This window comes from Dendrobates tinctorius, unplaced genomic scaffold, assembly GCF_039654945.1.
Source record: "Dendrobates tinctorius isolate UK_male_01 unplaced genomic scaffold, ASM3965494v1 ptg000038l, whole genome shotgun sequence".
Lineage (NCBI taxonomy): Eukaryota > Metazoa > Chordata > Amphibia > Anura > Dendrobatidae > Dendrobates > Dendrobates tinctorius.
This window is the reverse complement of record NW_027361706.1, coordinates 27,372,737-27,398,016: the sequence shown is the minus strand read 5'-3', so window position 1 is coordinate 27,398,016 and position 25,280 is coordinate 27,372,737. Positions and strand designations below refer to the sequence as shown.

The following is a 25,280-nucleotide window of genomic DNA, read 5'->3' as shown; positions in this document are numbered from 1 at the left end:
TCACATGGGCATGACGTCAGCAGAGGTCCTTTAGCCGACTTGGATTTAGCCTCTACCGTCATGTCAGGCGCTGTGAGGACAGCTCCGGGGGGCCTGTGACCCGCGTCCTGTTAGGCGGTGTGAGGACAGCTCCGGGGTCCTGTGTTGGCTGACGCTGCGGTGGTTTTGTGTTTCCGGCATTAGCAGGCAGTGTGTGGCGGACCGTGCAGCTGGCATCATGTTGGACATATTTGCGTCTATCCCCACCCAGATGGTGAGTGGGGGGCAGTCGGAGCTCCGATGACAGCGGTGCCCGGGACCACCATGCCTGGTGCCAGGGCTCATCATAACGGTGACCTTACTGGTGTATCGCCGACCAATACCATAGTGCGAGCTACAAAGCTGCATCCTGTTACTGAGAGGACAGAAAGTAATGACATAAAGTCACCTTACCCATAGGGACTAATTATTAAGGGCTGAACAAAGTGGATCTGCTCTCGGATCTCACAGTACAAGCTGCGATCAGTTTTTAGACTCAGACCTGATGAGGCTGGTGTCATTGCTTTGAAAATCCATCCATGTAACTATGGCACTTTGAATGTTATGCTCTCTGCAAGGAGTCTGTATGTTCTCCCCGTGTTTGCGTGGGTTTTCTCCTGCTCTCCAAACACATCCTGATAGGGAATCTAGATTGTGAGCCCCAATGGGGACAGTGGTGTCTGTAAGACGCTGCAGAATATGATAGTTCTATATTAGCAATGCAAAATAATAATACTCCTTTTAAGGGGTTGTCAAGTGCTGGAGAAGCCCTCCTCAATCACTGTAGGGCCACACAGAAAGTAACAGTCTATTCTCCCCTCCCACAGTGACATTGGTGCTGCTATTCCCAGTGGGGACCGAGACATTGCTGTGTAAAGTGACTGCTGCAGCTCATCAGCCGCCGCTCCTCAACGCCCCTGCGGAGGGTTTGTCCGTTGTAATGAAATACTAAAAGGCTGCGGAGGTTGCGTCACACAACGCTTGACGTGTAAAGTTGTACAGCCTCTCCCATCCGGGTTTTGTGCCGCCTTTCGGCCGTGTTTGATTTCGGTCATGGAGAGAGCGGCGTTTAAAGGGGGAAAAAATGTTTTTCTTATAACAGTTTTTAGCACTTCGCCCTTTAGACATGTAGTTGTACATTTTACATATTTTATACTCCTTTTTTAATTTAGTGTTCGGCGGTGGATTTGCAGCAGGTTCCTTACTGAAGTTCTGCTTCATATTACTTTACAATACAAGGGAAATGGGGTTTTATCCAATTCACATAGGGTTAAAAAAAAACCTGCAGATTTTGAAAAATGTCTTGCATGCCCTTTGTCTCAGCGTTATGTGGGGAATTACACCCTATTTAATTCGCATTTTAGAATTCCACTGCATAAAACTTGTGTAGCAGATACTGATTTTGCCCGTTGTGAGCGAGGTCTAATGTGTGTGTGATTTGTGGCACCTATCACATATTTATTTTATTTTTATTCGCAGGACTATAAAGGTCAAAAACTTGCCGAACAGATATTTCAAGGAATTATTCTTTTTTCTGCAGTAAGTGTTATTTTGGATTTTGTCCGGCCTTGAGGTACAAGTCTACACTCTGCAGACTTGTGAATGCTCACAGTGCACAAACTACACACTGTCAAGATTCTCCAGTGCCGGCAGCGGGGCGGTCGTGTGTCTGCAGTATGTGATTTGCAAACTCCCGGCCACATTCCGACTAGACGTATTCCAGCCTCTGTCAACATACTCATTCCCTATTATTACAGACCCTCTCATCCCTCGGCATCACAGACTTGGCCCTATCCTGGATCTCATCATACCTAACAGACCGGACATTCAGCGTCTCCCACTCACACACCACCTCCTCACCTCGCCCCCTATCTGTCGGAGTCCCACAAGGTTCAGTCCTTGGGCCCCTGCTGTTCTCTATTTACACCTTTGGCCTGGGACAGCTCATAGAATCTCATGGCTTTCAGTATCACCTCTACGCTGATGACACACAGATCTACATCTCTGGGCCAGATATCACCTCCCTACTAACCAGAATCCCTCTATGTCTGTCCACTATTTCATCCTTCTTCTCCGCTAGATTTCTGAAACTCAACATGGACAAAACAGAATTCATCATCTTTCCCCCATCTCACGTGGCCCCCCCTACGATAGTAAATGACTGCCCACTCTCCCCAGTCCCACAAGCTCGCTGTCTCGGAGTAATCCTTGACGCTGATCTCTCCTTCAAACCACATATCCAAGCCCTTTCCACTTCCTGCCGACTTCAACTCAAAAATATTTCACGAATCCGTTCATTCCTCACCCAAGAATCTGCAAAAACCCTAGTCCATGCCCTCATCATCTCTCGCCTTGACTACTGCAACCTCCTGCTCTGTGGCCTCCCCTCTAACACTCTCGCACCCCTCCAATCTATTCTAAACTCTGCTGCCCGACTAATCCACCGCTCCCCCCGCTATTCCCCAGCTTCTCCCCTCTGTCAATCCCTTCACTGGCTCCCCATTGCCCAGAGACTCCAGTACAAAACCCTAACCATGACATACAAAGCCATCCACAACCTGTCTCCTCCATACATCTGTGACCTCGTCTCCCGGTACTTTCCTGCACGCAACCTCCGATCCTCACAAGATCTCCTTCTCCACTCCCCTCTTATCTCCTCTTCCCACAATCGCATACAAGATTTCTCTCGCGCATCACCCCTACTCTGGAACTCTCTACCACAACATGTCAGACTCTCACCTACCATTGAAACCTTCAAAAAGAGCCTGAAGACCCACCTCTTCCGACAAGCCTACAACCTGCAGTAACCACCGATCGACCAAACCGCTGCACGACCAGCTCTACCCTCGCCTACTGTATTCTCACCCATCCCTTGTAGATTCTGAGCCCTCGCGGGCAGGGTCCTCTCTCCTCCTGTACCAGTTATGATTTGTATTGTTTAAGATTATTGTACTTGTTTTTATGTATACTCCTCCTTACATGTAAAGCGCCATGGAATAAATGGCGCTAAAACAATAAATAATAATAATACTTGCTCACGTCTAGTCTGCATGTATACGAATTTTATACTTGCGGTAAACATACCTGCCTGCTCCTGGCCTCTGAGAATCCTGACAGCGTGCAGATTTCACAACAGGATACCAATGCCGCTCTGGTGAGTTGGCAGACGTACACTCTCAATCCCTCGACGCTCAACAGTGACAGTGTCAGACCCTTATAAACTTCCCCACCTTAAGGGGTACTTCACACTAAGCGAGATCGCTGATGAGTCACCGATTTTGTGACGCATCAGCGATCTCGCTGTGTGTGGCACGCATCAGCAACCGCCCCCGCCGGGTATCGCTGATCATGCAGGAATGTCCTGGGCCATTGTTTGATCGTTGGTCTCCCGCTGGCCAGCGCACATCGCTGCTTGTGGCAGCGGGAGACCAACGATCAGCAACCTCCCAGCGCTGTAAGCAGACGCTGGGAGCTGGTATCCAAAGTAAACAGCGGGTAACTAAGCGCCGCGTGCGCTTAGTTACCCGCTGTTTACCCTGGATACCAGCTCCCAGCGTGAGCACACTGGTATCCAGGGTACACAGCGGGTAACTAAGTGCGCGCGGCGCTTAGTTACCCGCTGTTTACCTTAGATACCAGCGTCCTCGCTTGTTCTGATCGCTGGTGAGAGTTGCCTGTTTGACAGCTCACCAACGATCATGTAGCGACGCACCAGTGATCCTGACAAGGTCATGTCGTTTAGTGTAACGGGGCCCTAAGTACAGTGACCGCAGCAAACCCTTGCAGCCCCTCCACCCACATAAAAATGGCTAACTGTGCCAGATCCTTATGAGGACAAGCGCTGATCTACAGTATGTGGTAGCAGTCACTACACACTGAATGTGCTTTGCTTTTGAGCTCCATTCAAAGTGCTCATGCACCGGGCTCTGGGGTATATAATACACATTCTAATTTGGGATCAGCGCAGGAGAATTGATGCAATATTGCCAGTTTTTTTCATATTTTAGTTCCTCATCCTTTTATGCAGATTAATTCTATATGGAAGACATGTGAAATGCTTAAAGTAAAATTAAAAAAATTCCAAGCATTCACCCAAATTGTGGTGAACAATCTTTGCATAAATCGATAGCGCTTGCAAACATCAGAAACTTTCTAATATAATTTATCAGAGAAATCTGCTTCATGTTCCTCTTATCAGCCGCTTGTTCCTCCTCTCCCCCTGCCTCCTGAACTTATCATCCACTCTACAAATAGCCCAACTGCAGCCCACTGTGGTGTCATGTGGCACAGCCCATTATACTCTCCGGAGAGAGTGGAGAAAGAGCTAGGAGTAGGGAGAGGAAACAGGCTGAGGGAGTCATAGAAAGATCATGGTGAGCTTACTAACAAGTCTTTCTTTATCGCCTTATTGGGGGACACAGAATACCATGGGGTGTATGCTGCTGCTGCTAGGAGGCTGACACTATGCAAAACTAGAAAATTAGCTCCTCCCCGGCAGTATACACCCACCGACAGGCACTAGGCACCTCAGTTTGTGCTTAGTGTCTGTAGGAGGCGGACCGGGATCTTCCCAGATCCGCAATTAACCTTTCTTTCCTTAGGTGTTCTAGTGGAACTTTTTAATTCTCTTGTCTTTTGTTTTGCAGATTCGAGTCGGGAAACAGGGTGAAAGTTCACTCTGCTTTCCCATATCAGGAGGCTGAGCGAGCAGTGTGGTGATCCCACATCGCAACTCTCAGTGCGCTGGCAGGACTTTTTCCCATATCACCTCCGGGTGCTATGGAATGTGGACAGGTGGCTGGTCCTTGCCAAAATCCCCCTCCTCACCCCTCTCTCGGGACAGGGCTGAGAGGAAGACGGCGATCGCAAGATTTTCCTCGCCATCAAGAGGTTAATGCCGTCTTCTGCAGAATGCGGGTACAGAGGACAGCGGCCAGCGACTTGCCACTACCCTTGTGAGAGGTTCCTGTGGTCATCCTCTTCAGGGACGTCAGGTAGGTGCCTGTACGATCCCTCCAGCCCACAGCATTCCCAAGAGGCACATTGGTGGGGAACTGGACATCACCAGGCTGTTTGAATTTCCCGCCTCTCTCCCTGCCTGACGGGCGCCGCTCTCACCAGCCGCGTGCCTCTCCACTCATATTAAAGGGCTGAATACAGGGATTTTCTCTCCCTGTTTTCACAGCTGGCCATGGTTTTCCACAGCTCTCCTGCGCGCCCAGTACCTCCATTACAGGGACTTTCTCCTTCCCGGGCGATTTAATCACGGGGCTGCGGCGCCGGTTTTAACTTTCACTTTCAGTTCAGCTCCACTCTCAGGGCGCCTCCTCCTTCTGAGCGCGCTGTCCTCGCGCCTTTTTTAGCCCATCACAGGGCTCCTTGCTCCCTTCCTTCATGCCAGCTCCAATTGCGGCTCAGCCGCTAAGCTCCGCCCACCGCTCACCTCATCAGGCATTTCCTGTTTTTTCGGTCCTGCCTTTCTGCGCTGCTTGGGGGACACTTCAGCGTTTCTGCTGCTCGCCGGAACTAGGTAGGCTCTGCTCTATGCAGAGATATTAGCCCTCCTCCGCAGTTCTTTCCCCAATTCCAGCGGCCATTCAGCGCAGTTTCCCTTATGCCCAACCCTGCAGGGGAGCTCAGTTTCAGGCCCACCGCTACTCATTACGCCTGTGCGCGCTGTAAAAGGAAGTGGGCTTCGGGTCAGCCATCGCCTTTCTGCCCGTCCTGCAGTCCTTCAGCTATGTCGGCCTCTCAGGAGCACACAGATTCCCGTGATGGGGGCACTTCCCCTCTCCCAGAATGGGCCGTAGCTATGTCTCAGTCGGTATCCGATCTGACCAAAGTCTCTCAGTCCCTGGTCCAGGTCCTAGAACGTTTACCTCAGCTATCTTCAGCCACCGCTGCTCCGACCGCCTCTCAGGGTGAGTCGTCCGCTCCTGACAGCGACCTTCAGAGGGACAGGCCGAATAGGATGTCCAGGAAGCGTCTCCTATCGGGCTCGTATTCCAGTTCGCTAGGTCCGTCTGCTTCACCCAGGTGTCCGTCTCCTTCAGCGGACGACCTTAGGTCAGACGACGATCCACAATCAGGATCTAGTTCAGAAGCAGATGACATGTCTAAAACACGAAATATGGTCGATAGTCTTCTTTCAGCTATTTTCCAAACCCTGGAGATTAAGCAGGACAAGCCCCTTCCGCAGGAATGTTCTGTTCCATTTAAACGTTCAAGACCTCCATCTAAAACTTTTCCAAACCACAACGAGTTTGATACTACTCTAGCCAAACATTGGGAGCACCCTGAGCAACGCTTTTCGGGCCGCAGGTATTTAGATGTTCTGTACCCATTTGAGGCTGATTTGCTTTCTAAATGGACCAAAGCCCCTGAAGTGGACCCTCCCGTTTCTCGCATAGCCTCTAAGACAGTTCTGTCCCTTCCAGACGGTGCATCGCTTAAGGATCCGACAGACAGGCAGTTAGAATCTTTGGTGAAGTCTATCTTTGAGGCCTCCGGTGCCTCCCTCTGCCCTATTTTCGCCTCCTCCTGGGTAGCTAAAGTCATTTCGGCTTGGGCAAAAATTCTTCGCAGGGGCATCTTAGCGGCAGCTCCCCAGGACGAGCTGGCAGATCTAGCAGATCATATTAATCACGCGGGTAAATACCTTTTAGCCGCCTCCTTAGATGCGGCCGGTTGCGTAGCTAGGGCTAACAGCAATATAGTAGCTGTACGCCGAGTTCTTTGGTTAAAGTCGTGGAATGCGTATACCACCTCGAAAAAGTCGCTCACCAATCTGCCCTTCCATGGTTCTAGGCTCTTTGGGGCCAAGCTGGATCAAATAATTTCCGATGCCACTGGGGGTAAAAGTACTTCTCTCCCCCAGTCTCGACCAAGACGTATTTTTAATAGAAAGGGTTTTCGGCCCTTTAGGCCTTTTCGCCCGTTCTCGTCCACAGAGAGATCTGTCCAGCAAGAGCGTCCTTCCGCATCTAGGGAGCGAGAACAGAAGAAACCTTCTAACAAGCCCGCTCCCCGCTGGAGATCTAGAGGACAATACTCTAGGTCCTCAGGTGCCCGTTCCGGTAGGTTTGCCTCCAAGTGACGGGGCACCCCCACCTGGAAGTTTTTCCAGGGTGGGAGGCAGGCTTTCCTTTTTCGTGGACGCTTGGCGACGACGCTTGGGTCAGGGAAATCATCGCATCCGGTTACAAGATCGAATTTTCTTCCCTGCCAGACAGGCGTTTTTTCCTGTCTCGTCCTCCAAGACAACGGTCCCACATTCCAGGATTCTTTCAGGCCGTCTCCTCCCTTCTTTCCGCCGGAGTGATTGTTCCCGTTCCCTCAGACGAACGGTTTTCAGGGTTCTACTCAAATCTGTTCGTAGTCCCGAAGAAAGACGGCTCCCTGCGGCCAATCCTGGACCTCAAATTGCTCAATCGCCACGTGAAGATTCTTCACTTCAAAATGGAGTCTCTTCGATCGGTGATATCCTCAATGGAGCCCGGAGAATTTCTCTGTTCTGTGGACATACGGGATGCCTATCTTCACATCCCTGTTTGCTTGCAGCATCAGAAATATCTCAGGTTTGCGATTCAGGACGATCATTACCAGTTCACGGCTCTCCCTTTCGGCCTAGCCTCCGCTCCCCGTGTTTTCACGAAAGTGATGGCGACGGTCATGGCCATCCTTCGATCCAGAGGGATTCTCATCATTCCTTATCTGGACGATCTCTTAATCAAGGGCTCGTCTCGTCAAGACTGTCTCCTAAGTCTTCAGATAACCCTGGATACTCTCGAACGTCTCGGATGGTTAGTCAACAAAGAAAAGTCCGTCCTCAGCCCCACTCAGCGTCTGACCTTTTTAGGCATGGAGTTCGACACGAACCTGGCCCGGGTGTTTCTTCCGAGGGAAAAATTTGCGGCTCTGTTCAAACGGATTCGAGCTCTCAAACGGCCAACGCCCATTCCCCTTCGATTCTGCATGAAAGTTCTGGGGAAGATGGTAGCTTCCTTGGAAGCAGTGCCCTTTGCACAGTTTCACCTTCGTCCTCTTCAGCTGTCCCTCCTTTCAGCCTGGGACAAGACGACGAGGTCCTTAGACAGGCCAATTCTTCTCCCTCTCAAAGTGAGGCAATCCCTCACTTGGTGGACGATGTCTACATCAGTCCTCCAAGGGAGGTCCTTCCTCCCGCTTCGGTGGCAAGTCATCACCACCGACGCCAGCCTCCTGGGTTGGGGAGCGGTTTTTCATCAGAGGACGGCTCAAGGACACTGGAACCCTCAGGAAGCTCTTCTTCCTATCAATCTGCTCGAGATCAGAGCAATCTTTCTGGCCCTTCTTCGCTGGCAACCCCTTCTCGTCGGCAAGCCGATCCGCATTCAGTCGGACAACGCCACGGCTGTGGCGTACATAAACCATCAGGGCGGCACGCGCAGCCACCAAGTCATGTCAGAAGTGGCCAGGATTCTGCGCTGGGCGGAACGTTACGTCCCAGCAATCTCCGCCGTTCACATTCCAGGGGTGGAAAACTGGGCAGCCGACTTTCTGAGTCGTCAAGGCCTAGCGTCAGGCGAATGGTCTCTCCATCCCTCAGTCTTCGATCAGATATGCAAGCGCTGGGGTTCTCCGGACGTCGACCTCATGGCATCTCGGATGAACCACAAAGTTCGACGCTTCGTAGCCAGGTCCAGGGACCCTCTAGCCGTCGCTTGCGACGCCCTAGTAATTCCGTGGTCCCAGTTCCAACTCCCTTACCTGTTTCCTCCCCTTGCCCTGATCCCAAGAGTGGTCAAGAAGATAAAATCGGAAGGCGTTCCAGTAATTCTTGTGGCTCCAGACTGGCCGAGACGGCCTAGGTATGCGGAACTGGTGAACATGCTCGCGGCCGTTCCCTGGAGACTTCCAGTCCGTCCGGATCTTCTCTCGCAAGGCCCCCTTTACCACGAGAATTCTCGGTCTCTGAATTTAACGGCATGGCCGTTGAGGCCGCAATCCTAAGAGAATCAGGTTTTTCCAGCCAGGTGATTCAGACGATGATCAAAGCCAGGAAGCCAGCCTCTTCCTGCATTTACCACAGGTGTTGGAAGGCTTTTTTCCGTTGGTGCGACGATAAAAAAGTTTTTCCAATGGCCTTTTCCATTCCGTCCATACTGGGTTTTCTCCAGTCTGGCTTAGATTCAGGTCTGTCTCTCAGTACCCTGAAGGGCCAGGTTTCTGCCTTGTCTATCCTCTTTCAAAGAGAGCTCGCTTCCTTACCGCAGGTTAAGACGTTTCTCCAAGGAGTCGCTCATGTGGCTCCTCCTCATCATTCTCCAATAGAACTGTGGGATCTCAATCTCGTTCTTGGCGCTCTCCAAAAGGCGCCGTTTGAACCCATCCAGGACATTCCTTTGTCACTTCTGTCATGGAAGGTGTCCTTTTTGATCGCCATTACATCCATCAGAAGAGTTTCTGAGTTAGCGGCCTTGTCATGCCGTTCTCCTTATCTGGTGCTCCATCAGGATAAAGTCGTCCTCAGGCCCGTTCCTTCCTTCCTGCCAAAGGTGGTTTCCTCCTTTCACATCAACGAGGATATCGTTCTTCCATCGTTTTGTCCGGCTCCTTCTCACCCTCTTGAGAGGTCACTCCACAAGCTGGATGTTGTTAGAGCCTTGCGTGTCTACCTTGCTAGGACCGCTTCACTTCGTCAATCCGATTCATTGCTGGTCATCTCTGAAGGTCACAGGAAAGGGCTTCCGGCATCCAAATCCACGATCGCTCGCTGGATTCGTTCTACCATTCAGGAAGCATACCGACTTCAGGAAAAACGGCTCCCTCCGGGAGTGAGAGCTCACTCCACCCGGGCTGTGGCAGCTTCGTGGGCCGTTCGACACCAGGCTTCGGCTCTGCAACTTTGCAGGGCCGCGACCTGGTCGTCCTTGCATACATTTGCGAGGTTCTACAGGGTTCATACCCAGGCCTCGTCTGATGCAGTTGTTGGTAGGAAGGTTCTGCAGGCGGCGGTGGCGCACCGGCCGACCTAAGCCTTTCCTGTTCTTTCGTTCCTTATTGCTGTTCCCGCCCTTGGGACTGCTTTGGAACGTCCCATGGTATTCTGTGTCCCCCAATAAGGCGATAAAGAAAGATGGATTTTTGGTTCTTACCGTAAAATCTCTCTTGGAGCCTTCATTGGGGGACACAGCACCCTCCCTGTTTAAATTGTACCGTGTTGGGTCTTTGAGTCCCCTGTTGGGTTGGTACATATGTTTAGAGAGTTTCCGTTGCTTCTCCTACTGCTTTCTCACCAACTGAGGTGCCTAGTGCCTGTCGGTGGGTGTATACTGCCGGGGAGGAGCTAATTTTCTTGTTTTGCATAGTGTCAGCCTCCTAGCAGCAGCAGCAGCAGCAGCATACACCCCATGGTATTCTGTGTCCCCCAATGAAGGCTCCAAGAAAGAGATTTTACGGTAAGAACCAAAATCCATCTTTTACCGCAACGCAGTGCCAGATTCATAACTAAACTGATCACTATTGCTGTATAATTTTCCACACGCTTGAGTGCTGTAAAATGAATGAAGACCAGGACTCCGTCTCTATCTGTTGTGCATGGGAGAAATCACTGCAGCTAGCCTCCTTCCACCAGCTCAGAGTAGAATGTGAATCAGAGATTGAGCTTGCCTAGAGGAAAACTGGTGAAAATGCAGGCTACAAGTCATATAGTGGCCAAAAAGTTATTCATCAGGTACAGACCAAACGGCTAATTCTGAAGACTTAATTTATTATTTTTTTTCATCTCTTCTAGGTGATTGGCTTCATCTATGGCTATGTGATTGAGCAGTTTGGCTGGACGGTGTACATAGTCATTGCAGGCTTTGCTGTGTCTTGCTTGGTATGTTACTTTAGTGTTGTATTATTTTTAAGAACTGAATTTGGTATTTTGTTTTACACGTCAGGTCATCTTCTGTTCTAATGATAAGACATTGGTGATGGTCCATTTTCCATGGAATTTGTCACTTATGAATTACACTTCCAGGTTACATCCGCATAGACCTATCTGCTGTGGCAATATCCGCACCAAACTAGTGCATTTTGTTGCAGAAATGCTACTTATTTATCTGACTTTACCCTTTGCTATTCTTTGAGTATCCTCAACTTAACCCCTTCACCCTCAAGCTTGTGTTCACCTTCATGACCAGGCCAAATTTTACAGTTCTGACCAGTGTCACTTTGTGGTTATAACTCTGGAACATTTCAACGGATCCCACTGATTCTGAGATTTTCTCATGACGTTTTGTACTTCATGATGGTGGTAAAATTTGTTTGAGCTGACTTGCGTTTATTTGTGAAAATATTGGAAATTTGGTGAGAATTTTGAAAATTTCACAATTTTCACACTTTCAATTATTATGCCCTTAAACCAGAGAGTTGTCTAGCACAAAATAGTTAATAAATAACATTTCCTAAATTTCTACTTTACATCTGCATCATATTTTAACCCCCAAGGGTGGTTTGCACGTTCATGACCGGGCCATTTTTTACAATTCTGACCACTGTCCCTTTATGAGGTAATAACTCTGAAATGCTTCCATGGATCCCGGTGATTCTGACATTGTTTTCTCATGATATATTGTACTTCATGTTAGTGGTAAAATTTCATTCATATAACTTGGGTTTATTTGTGAAAAAAATTGAAATTTGGCGAAAATTTTAAAAATTTCGCAATTTTCCAACTTTGAATTTTTATGCCCTTAAATCACAGAGATACGGCATACAAAAAACTTGATAAGTATCCTCAACTTAACCCCTTCACCCTCAAGCTTGTGTTCACCTTCATGACCAGGCCAAATTTTACAGTTCTGACCAGTGTCACTTTGTGGTTATAACTCTGGAACATTTCAACGGATCCCACTGATTCTGAGATTTTCTCATGACGTTTTGTACTTCATGATGGTGGTAAAATTTGTTTGAGCTGACTTGCGTTTATTTGTGAAAATATTGGAAATTTGGTGAGAATTTTGAAAATTTCACAATTTTCACACTTTCAATTATTATGCCCTTAAACCAGAGAGTTGTCTAGCACAAAATAGTTAATAAATAACATTTCCTAAATTTCTACTTTACATCTGCATCATATTTTAACCCCCAAGGGTGGTTTGCACGTTCATGACCGGGCCATTTTTTACAATTCTGACCACTGTCCCTTTATGAGGTAATAACTCTGAAATGCTTCCATGGATCCCGGTGATTCTGACATTGTTTTCTCATGATATATTGTACTTCATGTTAGTGGTAAAATTTCATTCATATAACTTGCGTTTATTTGTGAAAAAAATTGAAATTTGGCGAAAATTTTAAAAATTTCGCAATTTTCCAACTTTGAATTTTTATGCCCTTAAATCACAGAGATACGGCATACAAAAAACTTGATAAGTAACTTTTCCCACATGTTTACTTTACATCAGTACAATTTTGGAACCAAAATTTTTTTTTTTTTGTTAGGAAGTTATAAGGGTTAAAAGTTGACCAGCAATTTCTCATCTTTACAACACCATTTTATTTTAGGTACCACATCACATTTGAAGCCACTTTGAGGGGTCTATATGATAGAAAATACCCAAAAGTGACACCATTCTAAAAAACTGCACCCCTTAAGGTGCTCAAACCACATTCAAGAAGTTTATTAACCCTTCAGGTGCTTCACAGGATTTTTTTTTAATATTTAAAAAAAAAAATGAACATTTAACTTTTTTTCACAAAAAAAATACTTCAGGTTCAATTTTTTTTTATTTTACCAAGGGTAACAGGAGAAATTGGACTGCAAAAGTTATTGTGCAGTTTGTCCTGAGTACGCTGATACCTGATATGTGGGGGGGAACCACTGTTTTGGCGCATGGCAGAGCTCAGAAGGGAAGGAGCGCCGTTTGACTTTTTCAATGCAAAATTGGCTGGAATTCAGATCGGACGCCATGTCACGTTTGGTGATACGATGATGTACCTAAACAGTGGAAACCCCCCACAAGTGACCCCATTTTGGAAACTAGACCCCCCCCCCCAAGGAACTTCTCTAGATATGTGGTGAGAACTTTGAACCCACAAGGGCTTCACAGAAGTTTATAACGTACAGCGGTACAATTAAAAAATCATATTTTTTCCACAAAAATGATCTTTTCACCCCCAATTTATATTTTCCCAAGGGTTACAGGACCCTAAAAGTTATTGTGCAATTTGTCCTGAGTGCGCTGATACCCCATATGTGGGTGTAAACGACTATTTGGGCGCATGGCAGAGCTCGGAAGGGAAGCAGCGCCATTTGACTTTTTTGTCTGGAATTGAGATCAGACACCATGTCGCGATTGGAAAACCCCTGATGTACCAAAACAGTGGAAACCCCCCACAAATGACCCCATTTTGGAAACTAGACCCCCCCCCCCCCCCAAGGAACTTATCTAGATGTGTGGTGAGCACTTTGAACCCCCAAGGGCTTCACAGAAGTTTATAATGCCCGGGCGTGAAAATAAAAAAATCGTATTTTTTCCACAAGCAAGATCATTTAGTCCCCAATCTTTTTATTTTCCCAAGGGTAACAGGAGAAATTGGACCCCAAAGGTTGTTTTGCAATTTGTCCTGAGTAGGCTGATACCCCATATGTGGGGGTAAAACACTGTTTGGGCGCATGGCAGAGCTTGGAAGGGAAGGAGCACTATTTGACTTTTTTTCAACGCAGAATTGGCAGGAATTGAGATCAGACGCCATGTTGCATTTGGAGACCACCTGATGTACCTAAACAGTGGAAACCCCTAATTCTAACTCCAACCCTAACCCCAACACACCCCTAACCCTAATCTCAGCCCTAACCCTAATGGGAAAATGGAAATAAATACATTTTTTAAATTTTATTATTTTTCCCTAACTAAGGGGGTGATAACGGGGGGTTTGATTTACTATTTATGGCGGTTTTTATGTTTGGCAGCTGTCGCACGCTAAAAGACTCTTTTTATTGTAAAAATAGTTTTTGCTTCACCACATATTGAGAACTATAATTTTTCCATATTTTGACGCACAGAGTCATGTGAGGTCTTATTTTTTGCGGGACGAGTTGACGTTTTTATTGGTACCATTTTCGGGCACGTGACATCTTTTGATCGCTTTTTATTCCGACTTTTGGGACGACGAACGAACAAAAACCAGCGTTTCATGAATTTCTTTTGGGGGGTGTGTTTACACCGTTCCGCCTGCGGTAAAATTAATAAAGCGGTTTTATTCTTCGGGTCAGCACGGTTACAGCGATACCTCATTTAGGTCGGTTTTTTTAGGTTTTGTCGGTTTTATGCAATGAAAACAATTTTATATAAAAAATAATTATTTTTGCATCGCTTTATTCTGCGAGCTATAACTTTTTTATTTTTTCACTGATGATGCTGTGTGGTGGCTCGTTTTTTGCGGGACAAGATGACGTTTTCAGCGGTACCATGGTTATTTGTATGTGTCTTTTTGATCGCGCGTTATTGCACTTTTTGTTCGGCGGTATGATAATAAATCATTATTTTTTGCTTAGTTTTTTATTTTTTAAGGGTTTCGCTAAAGGGGTTAACTAATGGGACAGTTTTATAGGGCAGGTCGTTACGGATGCGGCGATACCAAATATGTGTACTTTTTATTTTATTTTTATTTATTTTTTTTTTTAATTTCCCAAAAATTTATTAGGGAATATTTTTTTTTTTTTAAATTATTTTTACACTTTTTTTTTTTTTTTAACTTTATTACATTGTCCCAGGTGGGGACATACCTGTCATGTGACAGATCGCTGATCTGTCACATCACGGATCACTGTGACAGATCAGCGATCTGTCACAGGCACTGCACAAGGCTTCCTCCTTGCCTGCGCTTTGCAGGCATGAGGAAGCCAGCTCCCTGCAGGCCCCCGAAGGTCCCCGTCGCCATTTTGGATTCGGGGACTTGCAGGGATGGAGCCCCCCGCAGCAGCGCTGTACATTGCGCTGCTGTGGGGGTCTCAGGGAAGCACGGAGGGAGCCCCCTCCCTGCCGATGCTTCCCTTTAACCCCTGGTACACCGCGATCGTGTTTGATCGCGGTGTGCAAGGGGTTAACGTGTCGGGGCGGTCCGTGACCGCCCCTGACACATTGTGCCAGGTGTCAGCTGTGATAATTTGCTGACACCCGGCCGCCATCAGCGGCGCTCACCACGTGGGCGCCACTGATCGCTATGACGTACTATCCCGTCCCTGGGAATTAAATCCCAGGGCACATGGACGGGATAGTACGTCACATGACAGAAAGGGGTTAAACACATTTTTTTTTTTTTTGTTAGGAAGTTAAAAGTTAATAAAAGATCAACAAGTTCCCATTTTTTTTAAACAAAACTTACAGGACCATTTTTTTTCTTTTTTTAGGTACCACATAAAATTTGAAGTGACTGTGGGGGGGCCTATATGACTGGTGTCATTTTTGGGTATTTTCAATCTAAAAACTGCACCCCTCAAAGCCCTCAAAACTACATTCAAGACATTTATTATTCCTTCAGGTGCTTCACATGAGTTCATTGTCGAAGGAAAAATGTTACATTTTACCTCCTTTCCACAAAGATTTTCCTTTAGCACCCCCCCCTTCCCCCCCCCCCCCCTCCCCAAGGGTAGCAGGAGCAAATGGACCATGCCATTTCTCCTAAGTACTCCGCTACCCCATATGTGGGGAAAAACTACTGGCAAAGGTAAGGAGCACAATTTTACTTTTTGAGTGCAAACAATGGAATCAAGAGCGGACGCCATGTCATGTTTGGAGAGACCCTAATGTGCCTAACCAATGGAAACCACCCTACAAGTGACCCCATTTTAGAAACTCATTTAAAAACTCAATGTATCTAGATGTGTGGTGGGTGCCTTAAACCCCCATGTGACATGAATAAATAAATTTCCAGGATGTCCCTCATAACAGGAGGTAGTCCTTCTCTTCCCCTAGGGACAAAAAACACCAGAGGTTAAAACTCCTACCCCTTCCACCTCACCCTCTGTCTTTTTCCTGTCCCTAGCAGCGCAGGAGAAGACTGGGCATCGACACAAAGATTTACCTGAGGAGCTCAGGGGGATTGGAGGGGATAAATCTCTTCCCTTCCCTCTTTGAAGAGGCTATGGGCTGATACCTCACTGGGTAGGGGTCCATCAGCCAGGTCAGTAGAGTGGGAAGTGGCTCCTGACTTCAACACTTCCCTCTGTGGTGGGCTCTCTGCATCCCCTGATCGCACATCCTGTCTGTATTTCAACATGGGCCGCATTTCTGGTTTCCAGAGGACTCTACCCGTGCGCATGCGTTTCAGGATGGAACACACTTGCTGTTTCAAGGGGAACACATGAAATGGATGGCACAGAGTGCATTCCAGCATGGAACACAAGGGATTATAGATGGTGAGCATGCCATACACCTGGGACCTGCCATACAAAGGGTTGTTGGAGATGTAATTGTTGTGAACAGTGTACAGAGCGCGGTCTCCAGTCTTATACCACCTCAGATGGTTCAGAGTACATCCCATCACAAAAGGGCTAGATGGGAGATGGAGGATTCATCAGAGAAGGAAGCCTCTTATTACTCTGATCAGGACCTAGAAGGCTCAGAGGTTACACTCCAAATCCACTCAGAGGAGAGATAAATATTATTACTCCTGAGGTCACTGATGATTTCTTACGCACGGTATGGAGTACCATGAGGATTGAAGACTCATGTGGCGCACTCTTTTCAGGAGAAGATGTTTTTTAGGATTAAGAACACAGAGAAAGTGTTCCCAGTCAACAAACATGAAGAGGCCATAATTATGGAAGAATGGAAAGATGCAGAAAAAAGGATCGTTATTCCCAGAGATTAAGGCTCGTCTCCCCTTTTGATCCAGGGGAAGTCAAGGTTTGGAATGAGATCCCAAAAATTGACATTCCTATTGCTAGAGTGGCAAATAAAACTTCAATTCCCTCTGAAGGCTCAGTAGCTAGGTCCATGTGTCTGTGGATTGATGAGCTAGCTGCACACTTACAATTTTCTTGGGAGTATTGGATTTTATTACAATACATTCCCATGCTAAAAAAAGCAACACAACTTTATGGCGGATTCTTCAACAGAAATCTGTAAGGTTTACAGCTAGAACCAACCTCCTGTCTAACTCTGAGGCTGGCCTAGGAGATATTGCTCCTTTCTTAGGTCCCTTCCAACCCAGAAACAAGATTTCAAAGGTAGGGGTAAAACGGGAAGTCAAAGCTACCCCAAGCGAGGTAAGGGTAGAGCTATCCAGTTTACTTCTACCAGGGCAGTTGGGAGAAGGCTCCGATTTTTTTTTTTTTTTTTTTATTCTTTCTCCTTCCTTTTTTTTTTTTTTTTTTTTTTTATCGGAGGGTTGTTGGCGATCTCAGAAAATCAATGGATTCTACTAACTGTAGGGTAAAGTTACAGAATACAGTTTACCAAACCCCCATAGCAAAATTTTCGCCTCACCGTTCCTCAATCTCCAGCCTCCTTGAAAAAACATTTAGGAGATGTCAGGGATCTGATAGTTTGGAGCAGTCATTCCAGTACCCCACTTGAAAATTGGTCAGGGCCACTATTCCACTCTCTTCTCCATAAAAATCTTTCAGGAAAATGCCATACCATTGTAAACCTAAAGCCCCTAAATCAGTGAGTCAGGTACAGGAAGAATTTTGCACTGGAGTATCAGGGAATAATCCACCAATTCCAGTGCCTACTTTTCGGACTGTCCTCGGCACATCATATTTTTACAAAAATGATAGAGGTGTTGACTTCTTGAGAAAGAAAGGGATAATTTATCATCCCATACTTGGACAATCTTTTCTTGGTGGTGGACTCAGTGACGCATCTCACCGAGACTGTCTCCACTCTAAAATCTAGGTTTTCTAAAGTTATCACCAGACTAAGACCTATGATTAGGAAATCCGTGCTGACGTGGGATCTAAATTTGGTGCTTGGGTGCTTTATGCAAGTCTCCCTTTGAGCCCCAGGAGGAGGTCAGCATCAAATTGCTTTCCATAAAGACCACATTCCTGGTAGCAGTCACTTCAGCTAAGAGAGTGGGAGAGATCCAGGTGTTGTGAGTTAATTTTCCACTTCACCATTGAGGTCTGATGAACTCCCTCTTCTGGTGAAGGAAGGTAGTGAGGCTGATTACAAAGCACCTGAGCAGAATGATGACTGGGTGACTGGAATTGCTGACTTTATATAAGGCAGCCGACACCCTTCTGCCTTGCGGGTGATTTCTCTGAGGGATTCTAGGAGACCAGTCTGATTCCTGCTCCTCAAAAGCTAAGTTTTTTGCTCTGCTTTTTGCATTTGTGTTTTGGTTTTGTTTTGCCTTGTTTTTCTGGATTTCTGCCTTTCCCTGCTGGGTGAGCTGAATTCCTTTTTGCTCTGTCTTCAGAAAATACCTGAGCACTGATATAGTCTTTTTGAAGCCTAGTGTCTTCAGGGCTTTTTTCCCTATCAGTCTGTTGGCTCTTGTTTTGAGAGGGTTTTGGCGGATTGCAGACAGCAGCTTTTCTATCCTGTCCTATTTAGTTAGCTTGGGCCCCATCATTTGCTCAGCCTATCTTTCTATCTGTGTGATTGATTTTTTTCATCTTGCTTCACCGTCATTATATGTTGGGGGCTGCCTATTGCTTTGGGGTCTGCTCTGGGGCAGTTTAGATTTCCCTTTCTGTCTTTAGGCTATGTAGTTCTCCGGCTGTGATCGAGGGGTCTAGGGCACCGTAGGAACCCCCCACGGCTACTGCTAGTTGTTGTTAGGTTCAGGGGTCTGCAATCCGATAGCTGCCAACTTCTCTGGTTTTCTGGACTTAGCTAGTATTTCTGTTTTTGCCTCCTACGGTGACTCATTCATAACACCAGGTCTTATCAGTGAGGGACCCCTATCTTCACGTTCTAAAAGATAAGATGGTACACAAAGATGACCCATCGTTTCTTCCAAAGGTGCTATCCAATGCAAACCTAAACCAGGAGATCAAGCTAACTTTTTATTTCAACAACCAAGGAATGAGGAGAGATTATTCTATGCACTGGACGTAATGAGGTCGGTTATACGGTATGTTGAAACTATGGAACCCTGGAGACTAGACTAAAATCTTTGTTCACTACTAGGGCAGGAGCAAAGGCAAAAAGACTAAAAAACTACTTTAGCCAGGTGGATCACTTCCTCCATTTCCATGGCATATTATTCAGAAGGAAGAAATTGTCCTGAAAAAGCTAAGGCACATGGGCAATTTCCATTTCTTGGACTATGAAGGCAGGAGCTTCTGAGGACCAGATCTGTAGGGCTGAAACCTGGTCTAGTTTAAGCACCTTCTGTAAGCACTACAAGCTAGACATACAGTATTATCGGGACAACCTTAAAGGGGGCTTTACACATAGCAATATCGCTAAAGCGCCACCGACTTTATGACGCAGCAGTGATATTGCTAGTGATATCGCTGTGTGATACTTACCTCTGACCGGCTCCCCCCGCTGGCTATCGCTGATCACGCGAGATCGTCCACGTCCATTTCTCGTCTGCTGCTTCCTGCTGGCGCCGACGAGCGACGCGTGGACGCGGGTGGGAGGATGTCTTCATCGCCGCGTCTGAAAGGTAAGTAATGACCGCTGCTGCGTTGCTACATAGCTGGTGAGTCTGCCTGTTTGGCAGCTCACTAGTGACCATTTAGCGATGCACCAGCGATCCTGACCGGGTCATATCGTGGTCGGGATCACTGGCGCATCGCTAAATGTAAAGTGGGCTTAAGCCTATGGAAGGAAAGTCCTTCAGGCAGTGGTCCCACCCTAAAATCCATTTATTTGGTATTTCTCCTGTTGTGCTTTCATGAAGGACGTCCTGGAAAAGTAGGAATTCAAAAATATATATACTTTTATATTTGTGTTCGAAAAATGACTGTCATGCAGGAGAAGGTGGTTATCCAATGGTCAGCTGACCGATATAAAGGTTTATAAGTCGGTTTATCAAGTAGAAGTTCACTATGGGAGAATCAGGAAGGGTGGATATCCCTATATGGAGTTTGTAGATTGCTACCAACTTACATTCATATGGGAGTCTGTTATGAATGAGTCACCGGGGAGGAAAAACAAAAGCAAGCTAAGCCACAGAAAATCAGAGAGGTTTGTAACTAAGCGGATTGCAGACCACTGATCCTATCCACACAACTAGCAGTAGCCGTGGAGCGTACCTACGATGATCCTAGACTCCACGTCACAGCCGGAGAACTAAATAAGCCTAAAGCAAGAAAAGGGGAAATCTAAACTGCCCTGGAGCAGACCCCAAAGCAATAGACAGCCCCCAAACATGTATTGACGGTGAGACAAGATGAAAACACAAACACAGATAGAAAAATAGGCTGAGCAAACGATGGGGCCCACACTAACTAGAAAGGACAGGAAAGGAAAGACTCTGTCTGCAATCACGCGCAAAACCCTGCCAAAAAATGTCCAACACTTTCTGATAACAAAAACCCTGAAGTCGCTAGACTTCAATTCCCTATATCAGCACTCTGGTATATTCTGAACACAGAGCAAAAAGAGACCAATCTTATCAGGGACAAAAAGCAAACTGGCATAAACAGACATAAGAATGGAAATTCAGCACATCCCCAACAGGGGCTGGCTGACAACAAAAACTGAGTAAACAAGACCAAATCTCATGTGAAAAAATAGCAGAGCACACTTAGCTTGAGAAGGCAGGAACAGAACTGGAAACCAGAACCTCAGGGCAGGAACAAATCACCAGCACAAAATTAGGGCGTCGGCTGTCTTAAATCCAGTCAGAGACTCCTGATGTCCACTCACAGTCCTCCTCCTCAGGTGGCAGGTCTCTGCCATTTAGATTGGCTTCATTACCTACTGTTACCACTAGAGGGATCCCGGATAGAGAACTCACGACTCCTCTGTCAACACATCCAGTTCCACCACCCTCACCAGAAGCCAGAGGTAAACTAGAAAATGAGTTCACAACAGGAGTCAAAACCTACATTAATTTACTACAATTGTAAAAGTCGAAATTTGTCCTAACTATAATTATGTTTCCAGGAGTCCTTCATGACCGCACCCTTACATACCCTCCCCTGAATTCCATGTACTTATATGATGTTAAAATTTGTGAGAGAATTCAGTAAAATTAGGTTGTATCTATCCTGGTGTGGTGATTGGTAAAACCCTGAGGGGGAGGGGAGCTTTTAACCTCTCATGGGTTTCCTGTCCCTAGAAGATAAGGACTACCTCCTGTCGTGCTGTCATGGTGGATTCCTAGAAATATAATTACCGTTAGAATTAATTCCTACTATTTTCTCACAAAAAATGTTGGTTTTACCCAATATTTTTCATGTTCACAAAGGTAACTGTAGAAAATGGACCATACAATTTCTCCTGAGTACACCGATGCCCCACATGTGGTTGTAAACCACTTTTGAGGCACAGTATAAAGCTTATAAGGGAAGGAGCGCCAGGTTTATAGTGCAGATTTTACTGTTTCAGTTTGCGGGTGCCATGACCCACTGGGAGAGCCCCTGAGGTGCCAGAACAGCAGAATTCTCCTCCCCTTCCCCCATAAGTGATCCCATTTTACAAACTACATCTCTCAATTAATCTAGGGGCGCAATGATCATGTTGACACCACAGATGTCACAATTTTATACCATTTGATGGTGAAAGAATAATGACCTTTTTACCACAAAAATGTTGTTGGCCCCAGATTTTACATATTCACTAAGAGGAAATGGGTAAAAATGTCACTAAAATTGGTCGCGCAATTTCTGCTGAACATGGAAATACTCCATATGTGGCTTTACAGTACTGCTTAGCCACACGGCGAGACTCGTGATGAAGGTGCACAATTTGCCTCCTGGAGCCCAGATTTTCCAAGAATAGTTTTGCGCACTCGCTCCTCAAGTGACCCCATTTTGGAAATGATACCTCTTTGGGAATTTATGTACAGATGTAGTGATGATTTGTCTTCATGGGTGTTTTCCAGAAACAAGCAGCAGCGGATGTTCCTGAGTGAAAATGGCAAATCTGCCATTGTAGTGACCAGTACGTTGTAGTGCCCAGTATATTATGCCCAGCTCGTGCTTCTGGAGACACGCACCCATAAATTAGGCGGTCTCTCATTGATTCAGAAATGCCAAACATGTGGGCACCAAATGTAGCACACTAGGGCGAACTAGTTTTTGCATCGCCACATTTTGAGAGCTATAATTTTTCGATATTTTATGCCGACAGTCATTTGAAGGCTTGTCTTTTTGTGCGAAGAGTTGGTTTTTATTGATACCATTTTTGGGCACACACTATTTTTTTTTTTTTTTTCTTTATTCTGATTTTTGGGAGACAAAATGAACAAAAAACAGCCCTTCAGGAATGTTTTTTGTTTTCCGTTAAATGCCGTTCGGTGTGGTAAAATGCATTAGGCGGCTTTTATTCTTGTCAGTATGATTACAGCGGTACCACGTTTATGAATCATTTTGTTTCGCCATGACACATCCACTACATCATATATTGTGAAGTCAATCTCTGCCATATTGATACATTTAAAGTCGTGAAGGTTTAGATGGGATCTGTCACCAGTTTTTTGCTACCCCATCGGAGAGCAGCATGATGTAGGGGCAGACACCCTGATTCCAGCGATGTATCACTTGCTACAGTTTTCATAAAATCAGATTTCTCTGCTGCAGATCTAGCAATTCTCTGAATGTTGAGCTCTGCATAACCTCACCACTGTGACAGTTTTCTGTGTACACTGTGCATAGGCAGAAGGCTGCCAATCTGTGTTGGGGGCGAGGTTATGTATCGCCCATGTAAATGAAGGACTACATGGTAGCAGGTTTACTAGGCCTCTAGTGATCTACTGATAAAACAGTGATTCTATCCCGGTACCTTAAAGTTGGGAGCTCCTCTCTCCTGTAATCCACGGTCCTCCATGTGTGGGCTGATGGGGGTACTGTTACATGCACACCCAGATATTTGTTTGAGGCCGGTGTCACACTTGCGAGTGCAATGTGAGAAACTCTCCTCCATACCTGGCAGTATCGCCGGCACTCGGGACCGGAGTGTGTGGCTGCATGTATTTCTATGCAGCTGAACGCTCTGCTCCGAACTGTCGGCGGCACTGCCGGATAATGAGGCGAGACTCCCATGAGTTTCTCCCATTGCACTCGCAAGTGTGACCCCCGGCCTAACACTGCAGCCCGCTCTGTCTCCCTGGCCCGCTCTGTCTCCCTGGCCCGCTCTGTCTCCCTGGCCCGCTCTGTCTCCCTGGCCCGCTCTGTCTCCCTGGCCCGCTCTGTCTCCCTGGCCCGCTCTGTCTCCCTGGCCCGCTCTGTCTCCCTGGCCCGCTCTCCTAGTGCATCCAGCATCCCCCTCAGCTCAGCTGGTTGATCCTCTGCCATCTGGATGTCAGCCTTAAGCTGTTTTCCCTTATGGGGTTGTTCGTGGTCCCAGTCGTCCAAGCATTGTATTAGGGTTGTCTTTGGGCAACCACTCTAGCTCGCTCTTAGCTACTCCTTCTTGAGCCTCTTGTAGATGGAGTCTGCCCTTTCTTGTGCCAAGTCACCGCTCAGTAACTTTCCCTGGTATGTTGTCCAGAGTTGGGTGATCCCACCAGCTGCCACCACTTGTGAGGATCTGATTTTGTGGGTTAGAAAAATCACCGAGGCATGTTAACGATGCAACTATTTTTATTTTATAAATCCATGGTTGTACAATAAATCCATGCAGATGGCCAACATACAATGAGGAGTCCACCAGTTCCCGAGATTGGTAGTTCCACTGGCCCCATACAGGCCATACCCACTGTCTCACAACTTTTGGTTGGCCCACAGCTTTTGGTATCTTCAGCCGGGTTAGGCTGTGACTGGAACTTTGTTTCTCCAGACGATGGATATCACAACCGGAGCTTATGGATACACCTCCAGCCAACAGTCTCCAAAACTCCATTCACCACAGCTTTGATCCTCTCCCATCGAAGTCACTCCAACTACTGCCTGATTCAATCCATGTGTCTTTTTCTCCCTCCCTCTTAAACATTTTTTCCTTAGCTCACAGAAAGAAGCATTCATTTGCCATCTTGTGCATCAATAATGCCTTCATTTGCTTTTCACTACTAACCTATGTGGCCGTGACCTTATCTAAGCTACAGAAGACCCCTGACTACAGACTTTCCCCTTGTTTCATATTACAGTTAACTCTTCCTCCGTGGCCAGTGTATCGCCGCCATCCATTGAAATGGCTGCCGGTGCAGGACTCTGGTACAGATGACAAGAAACAGCAGGACAAAAAATCCAAGAAGCACAAATAACGGCCCACCTAAGGACCTAACCACCAATTCGGAGGACCACCTATGGGAAACAGACATGAACCGATTGGTTTTCTGCTAAGCAGAACATTGTGGGGATAGGATTTGTGTTCCAGGTATTGTCTAAATGTCCAATAAAGATGCTGAGCTGTTACTTGTTTTACACTTTAACATTTTTTTTTCTTCTGTCCGGTTACATTTCACGTGTTGCTTTTGGTATATTCAGTGATGTTTTCCCTATGAATACGTATTCATTAAAGCTACTTTGAGGCGCCATCCGTTATTTTGGGCTAAGTTTTGGCAAGAATTTAAATAATTTTGGACACTTTAAAATGTTCACTTACATTGCACAGTTTTTATTGGAAATCTTAGGGATTTTTATATCCTTTCTTTTTAGGATAGTAAGACATGATTTGCATTCCTGTGCAATTTTCTTTGAGTGGTCTTCCCGTCTAAGAACAAAAGTTTGCATTCAGTGAATGTGCGATGTGCACACTGTCACGATTCCCCACATGTTGGTGGTCGGGCGGGTTGTATACTTGCAGTCACGTGTTAGCAAGTTTCACCCGGCTTCTTTCAATTCTCTTCTATTGTGCTAACTAGTCTCATCGTTTTCTCATGACTATGGTTATGAAAATTGTATAAATGTGATCCACGGCAGCCCAGGAATATAGGGAAATCGTGATGGCGCATTGCTCACTGTCACAATTCAGCAGACTTCTCTTCATAGACTGGAAAACCTATTCAATATTAAAGGGGTTGTCCAGGTTTGGGGTTCAAGTTTGCAGCCACTCTGTGACTTCTGACTTGTGAATCCTCACAACTATCTCACTGTCAGGATTCCCTTGCGCTGGGAGAGAGCGTGAACACAACTATGCAATTTGCGGTTCTGTGGTCACATGCCGACTAGAAGTGTGACCTTGCTCAATACAAGTGAATTGAACAATGCTGGAGACTGC

General features: G+C 46.4%; 1 protein-coding gene across 1 annotated transcript; it reads left to right on the top strand.

Moving 5' to 3' along the window:
- The first annotated feature begins 45 nt into the window (after positions 1-45).
- SPCS1 (signal peptidase complex subunit 1) lies at positions 46-24,492 on the top strand. The gene is made up of 4 exons (XM_073574306.1): positions 46-253; positions 1,498-1,557; positions 10,793-10,879; positions 24,208-24,492. Exons 1-4 carry the CDS (start codon positions 218-220, stop codon positions 24,322-24,324), a joined length of 300 nt encoding a protein of 99 aa, XP_073430407.1. The 5' UTR covers positions 46-217; the 3' UTR covers positions 24,325-24,492.
- Positions 24,493-25,280: the final 788 nt, after the last annotated feature.

What these genes read in the sequence shown, in the direction of transcription:
- SPCS1 (XM_073574306.1), top strand. Translation starts at nt 218, where the DNA reads ATGTTGGACATATTTGCGTCTATCCCCACCCAGATG. An exon ending in CGTCTATCCCCACCCAGATG is followed by an intron (nt 254 to 1,497) that starts GTGAGTGGGGGG and finishes TTTTATTCGCAG; the next exon opens with GACTATAAAGGTCAAAAACT. An exon ending in GCTTTGCTGTGTCTTGCTTG is followed by an intron (nt 10,880 to 24,207) that starts GTATGTTACTTT and finishes TTCATATTACAG; the next exon opens with TTAACTCTTCCTCCGTGGCC.